Source organism: Benincasa hispida, chromosome 4, assembly GCF_009727055.1.
Source record: "Benincasa hispida cultivar B227 chromosome 4, ASM972705v1, whole genome shotgun sequence".
NCBI classification, from domain to species: domain Eukaryota; kingdom Viridiplantae; phylum Streptophyta; class Magnoliopsida; order Cucurbitales; family Cucurbitaceae; genus Benincasa; species Benincasa hispida.
Window position 1 is genome coordinate 47,704,693 of NC_052352.1, and position 6,378 is coordinate 47,711,070.

Here is a 6,378-nt window from a genome sequence, read left to right on the forward strand (position 1 = left end):
TGAAATAACCACTTGAGATTTGATTTCAGACCACACAATTTTGATAATTGATTTTGAAAATAGTTATAAAATAATAAACCATTGATAAAAGAGATAAAGAGAAAAGTAGTAAAAAGTTATTTCTTTTTACACCCAAGCACAACTACTCGAACTCACCTGCTTGAATGATGGCAACGATGCATGCGTGTAAGGAAAGTCTGGTTTCATCACAACTACAAATTGAAAGCTTCGTAGCAAGCCTTTTATATAAACCCGTTCGACAAATCAAAATTAAATCCTCCGATATGGGACAAATTATTATCTTTCTCTTAAGATACCTATTACTTTTTACTATGGACCAAAGGTCCAAATCATTCCAAAAAAAAAAAAAAAAAAAAAGCTACAAGTTTGTCTTTAATCACAAAAAAATATTCTAATATTTAATTTTTACACTTTCACCTTAATTTTTATATAATCAAAAGTATAACTATGGCTACCTATTTATATGATTATAGGATATAATAGTTGATCCTTTTTTTAAAAAATACTTGGGCATATAGAATATTCACAGTTAGCCGCCAACTTGAAGTAATATTTGTTTCTTGTGTTTTCTATATTTTTTTTTAAATAAATAAATAAAATCACTCTGTTATGTCTTCAAATGAGTTTGACTCACTTCTTTCCTATATTATAGATTTTAAACTGAGTTGAGTCTCCCATTTGTTCTTCGAGGGCTTGTTTGGTAAGAAATATAAAAACATAAATGATTTAATGAAAATATAGTTATATTTCATGTTTTCATATACGTGTTTGGTAATAGATATTCGAACTAGATTTTAATATAAATAATTGTCTAAAATGCGATTGATAATATATTTATAAATCATAAAACTATTTGTAGTTACGAACAAAATATTAGTTGATAATAAACAATTATTAACTCATTTGTGAACATGTTTTATGTTATTTTTTTGTATAATTATTATTTTATAATATTATATAATTTACAATACATTATATAATGCAATATTTTACTTTTTCAAAAAGCGAATTGAGTTTATAACATGACATACTTCATGTGTTTTTATCTCTATTTAATATAATTTTGTACTTTTAAATTTAAATTTTAAAATCTGGATACAATGAAAATATAAAAATATTGTTTTTAAAATTTACATTGTTTGGATCACACAATCGGAAAATAGTTTTCAAAAATGAAATTCACATTGTTTGTCAAATGCATATTGTTGAACCCAGAAAATCTAAAAATATAAAATGGAATCTGGGTTATATACCAATTAGACCCTAATTTATTCACCGTGAGAAAGTTTAATCCTAATTCAAGACATCGATCTTATTAAGCATAGTTACACCAATTGATAGTTTTAGGCCTATCATTTATTTTTAATGAAATCACATAACAAAAATGTCTCCTGTTTCGTATTGAGACGAATTATAGTTGCATTGTGTTTTTTGTTTAGCTTTGGTTCGCACGTTGATTTTAGATGTTAAGTATGGCATGACATCGAAATGGTAACTAAAGCAAACAAAAAGTCGCATTGTTTTTTCCTAACCACTAAAAATCACAATATTTTACCATTAAATTATAATATAGCACATTGAAATGAGTACAACTCAACTAATATATAATACTAGTATTATCAACCTGTAAGTTGATAATACAAGTTCATGCTAGTTGAACCATACTTATGACCATCATTTTTTAAGTTAGATTATTACTAAAAAAAAATTATGTGCAAGCGTTTCCTATAAAGATTGATAACTAATGGAAAAAACTATTGGGACTATATGAAAGCAGGGATGAAAAATATCAATTGATATGTTCATATATCCGTAAATTGGATGATAAAACATTGATATTAAATATCTATTGATATCTCTAACATCTTTTATAAATAATAGTAAAACATAAAAAATATGATATATTTTTTTCTCGAAAAATATAGTCTATTTAGTATTTAATCATATCCATTGTCTACATCGATATTTTCAATCATGGACCGAAAATTTTCATCCGTTTCTTGTAAAATCACGTCATTCAATTTTAGACCCTGCACTTATGGACTAGTTGCATAAATAAAATTCAAGCCTAAAATAATAGAATATGTAGTACAATGATAAAATAATTGCATATATAGATTAAAAAAAATGGTAAAAGACTAGAAAACTCATGCCTAGCCACCATTTTGTTCGCTTTTTCCCGATTTTCTCAAATTAAAAGCTATCACCGATAACCATTGATAGTTGTTATCGTTGATAGCTTCTATGAATTGTTATCGACGATAGTTGCTATCAGCGATAGCTTTCAATTTGAGAAGAATTAATACAATCTTTAAATATTAACTTTTAATTTGCTGTCAATTATTAGTAGCTATCATCGATTCACTTTCATCAATTTGAATCAACGTTGAAATATTACTACTTAAGGCTATCAGTAGCTATCAATGATAGATTTATAAATAGCGATCAACTTTGAAAGAAGACCAACAACTTTGATTACCATAGTAGTTATCACTAATAATCTTTTATCATGGCTATCGCTGATAGCAGCTATCAGTCTTTATCACTTATAGACTTTCATCAATTAGAATCAACCTTAAAATATCAATACTTAAGGCTATCAATGATAGGCTTCTATAACTGGTTATCATCTTTGAAAAAAAACTTGATATATAGATATCACCTAAGTCTTATCATCGATATCACTAACATCCCTCATATTGTGGTTATCAGTGATAACTTATTTCACTGATAACATCACTAATAAGATGCTATCAATGATCTCACTGATATCATGCTATCAGTGATAGCTCTCTATCACCAATAACGTGCTATTAGTGGTAGCTTAGTAGCTTCTATCACCGATGACATGCTATCGGATAACTTCTATCATCGATAACATGCTATTAGTATTAGCTTCTATCACTGGTAACATGCTATCAGTAGTAGCTTCTATCAATCATAGCCATTGAACACCTTTTTGCCCCTTTCTTGTTATTTCCAAACATTTATAAGTCTCTTTTCTTTTCGATGATAGCTTCTATAACATACTATTAGTGATAACTTATAGACATTCCACCTATATTTTAGTTCGAGATTCAACTTTATTAATTAAATTCTCTAAGTTGGCTATCAATGATTGATTTCTATAAGTAGCTATTAACTATGAAAATATAATCAAAGATTGATAGAAAATATTAGTGGCTCATCACTTATAGACTTTCATTTGCTATTTATATTTATTATTTTTTATAATAATCAAACTTGATGATTGGCTTGTTGGTGTTAAGTCACTTATGAATTGAGTATTTCAAGTCCTGCGTATGAAACTCGGCCTCATAATTATCGTAAAAAAAAAGGGAAGAAGAAAAAATTAAAATAAAGGAAAGAAAAATTTTAAAAATAAGAGAAATAGAAGAGAAAAAAATTGAAAAAAGGAAAGAAAATTAAATAGAAAAAATGAAGCAAAAAACGGGACAACTGAAAGAAAACTAAAAAAAAAGAAAAAAGAAAGGGACGAAACAAAAAATCGGAGAAAGAAAAGAAAAGAAAAGAATAAAAAAATATAAGGGAAGAAGCAAAAATTGGAATAAGGAAAGAAAATAAAAATAAGAAAAAGGAATAAGTAAGAGTCGAAAAAAGAAAGAAAAAATAAATAAATAAGACAAATAAGGATGAAATTTGAAATTTAAAAAAAAATTAAAGATGGACTAATCAACTTACTTATATTTGTAAATATTTAAAAAATATAACGTATTTTTAGATTTTTTTCTCTTATTTTATTATGTATTACAAATATCCTCCACTTATTTTCAACCCATCTCATGAATCAAGATGTTCAGCCCACATTTAAGCCCATTAATCAGTCTGCACTCGAAACCCTAGTGTATCCTTCGGCCACATTTAAGCCCACAGTACTCGAAGCCCTAATGCATCCTTCTCCTTATATATATATAAGGACTCTTTTGCTGCACCCAGTCGTAGCCGCCGCCTCCCGATCGGCCGTCACGGTGAGGGTTCTTCCCCATTCGTCTATACTTCATCTCCCTCACCTCTCCCTCTATCCCTTTTCTATCTTTCACCTTTTCATAAGTTTAGGGTTTGAGTCTTGTTGTTTCTGTTAATAGGTTGCATCAGGAAAGTTAGAATTATTCGTGCAGGAGGTTTCATCTCGTCAATATGGGTAAGTGGTTTTTGGATTTTCATATATATCTTTGTATGTAACCTCGTTCTTGTTTCTTTTTTTTTTTTTTTTTCTCACTAATCCTGGAGGACTCTGTGGATAGGTATCTCTCGAGATTCTATGCACAAGAGGCGTGCAACTGGAGGGAAGAAGAAGGCTTGGAGGAAGAAGAGAAAGTAAGTACCTCTGCTTGTATTTATTTCTGTGCAATTTGACCGACCATTTTACTCGATTTCCCTAAATTAGTCGCGAACTGACCCACGGAAGATTCTGTAATTTTCCTCATTTATTTGTTGGTTTCTAGCACACAATGAGAATTTTGTAGGTTTAGCTTAACATTGATTTTTTTTTTTATTGGGCAGTCTTGATTTTATTGGCAATGATTTGTCATTTGTTTTCAAGTTTAACTAATCTGCGTTAGTATCTCATCTTCTCTGTTAGGTTGGTGTTCTTTTATTGAAAAAATTTCAGGTCGCTTAGAACATGTTCTCATTTTCAAATTTAATGAACCGTGTAATTGTTTTTATCTCTTACCGAAGAAGTAATGCATCGTCTTCCAATGTTGTTATGGCGCAGTTCGTACTATTAATTGTTGATGCTGATGCATAAGTAGAAATATAACCTTCTTTAGGCGTGTATGAGATATGGATACTGAAACTTAAATTATCACTGTTCATTTCCTTGTCGTGTATATATACAGCTCTCGTTTGCTGTGTGTTGTTTTTTAAGTCCTCGAGACATTGTTATTTGTGAAGGTATGAGCTTGGAAGGCAACCAGCCAACACTAAGTTATCGAGCGACAAGTCAATCAGGAGGATTCGAGTTCGTGGGGGTAATGTGAAGTGGCGTGCTTTTAGGCTTGATACTGGAAACTATTCATGGGGTAGTGAGGCCGTGACTAGGAAAACCCGTATCCTTGATGTGGTGTACAATGCATCGAACAATGAGCTTGTTCGTACTCAAACTTTGGTGAAGAGTGCCATTGTTCAGGTTGATGCTGCACCATTCAAGCAGTGGTATCTTCAGCACTACGGAGTGGATATTGGAAGGAAGAAGAAGACTGCAGCATCTGCTAAGAAGGATGAGGTAGAGCAAGCTTTTTGTAGATTTACATATTGATATGGTTTATTCAAATCTCAAATATGAGTATTAATGTGTTAAAATTGTAAGTTCAATGGATATTGTAACAGCACTTATAATTGTTACATATAAACTAGAGCATGATCCATATGATAATTTGAGTTTTATGGTTTATAGGAAGGTGATGCTGCTGCCGCCGAAGAGGTGAAGAAGAGTAACCACGTTCAGCGTAAGCTGGAGAAACGTCAAGAGGGTCGTAAGCTTGACCCACATATTGAAGAGCAATTCAGCAGTGGTCGTTTGATGGCTTGTATTTCATCAAGACCAGGTCAATGTGGTCGAGCAGATGGGTAAGCATTGTGAAACCCTTTATGATTCTGATTTATTTACTGTTGTGTTCTTTCCAACTTGTGTTATATAGCACACTCATTGAAGGATTTTGTAGTCATTTTGCTGAGGTTTTGCAAATCTTTGGCAGATATATCTTGGAGGGCAAAGAACTTGAATTCTACATGAAGAAGATCCAGAGAAAGAAGGGAAAGGGTGCAGGTGCTGCTTAGTTTTTGTCGTTAAGATATTTGCTGGCCGTGTTCTCTTTTCTATGATTCTATCTGCCTTTTTTGTCTAATGAAGACGATAAGTTGTTGCAGCTAAAGATATTTATGAACTCCAATTTTGCTGTTATTAGTTTAATCACATTACTTTCTTTAGTCTGTTTCGTGATTATAACATTTTGTTTATTAGCTTAGAATTTTCTCGAGAACCCCAACTGTGTGCAAGCTTGGATTTAATTTAAGACCGCTCATCTTGTTCTAACCGAGTGTCTCACTTTTCCTCAGTTTTTGTCTGTTCTGTGATTCTCTCTTTTTCGTTCCTATATGTAGCAGAAATATGAATAGATCAGATCTTTTTATTATGGAATGTAGTGAAATGTGAAATATGAATGAGTGAATTATTGATGATTGAATAACCTAAATGATGTTTATTATTTATAATTTTACCTCACCGAGTTAGTCAACCAATGAGTCCAGAAAATTCTCATTGGTTGCTTCTGGTTTTAGTGTTGGAGGTTTGATCTTCTATTCCTGCCATTCTTTATTAAAAGAAACAATAGA

At 31.0% G+C, this 6,378-nt stretch overlaps 1 protein-coding gene across 1 annotated transcript; it reads left to right on the plus strand.

Moving 5' to 3' along the window:
* The first annotated feature begins 3,916 nt into the window (after positions 1 to 3,916).
* On the plus strand, positions 3,917 to 6,079 carry LOC120074964 (40S ribosomal protein S8-2). Its single transcript, XM_039028076.1, has 6 exons — positions 3,917 to 4,010; positions 4,128 to 4,183; positions 4,287 to 4,359; positions 4,939 to 5,269; positions 5,441 to 5,613; positions 5,742 to 6,079. The coding sequence occupies exons 2-6, from the start codon at positions 4,180 to 4,182 to the stop codon at positions 5,821 to 5,823; spliced, it is 663 nt and encodes a 220-aa protein (XP_038884004.1). The 5' UTR covers positions 3,917 to 4,010; positions 4,128 to 4,179; the 3' UTR covers positions 5,824 to 6,079.
* The last annotated feature ends 299 nt before the right edge of the window (positions 6,080 to 6,378 follow it).

Excerpts from the sequence above, each read along its gene's own strand:
- LOC120074964 (XM_039028076.1), top strand. Across the intron at positions 4,360-4,938 it reads GCTTGGAGGAAGAAGAGAAA|GTATGAGCTTGGAAGGCAAC; the intron begins GTAAGTACCTCT and ends TTATTTGTGAAG. Across the intron at positions 5,614-5,741 it reads CAATGTGGTCGAGCAGATGG|ATATATCTTGGAGGGCAAAG; the intron begins GTAAGCATTGTG and ends AATCTTTGGCAG.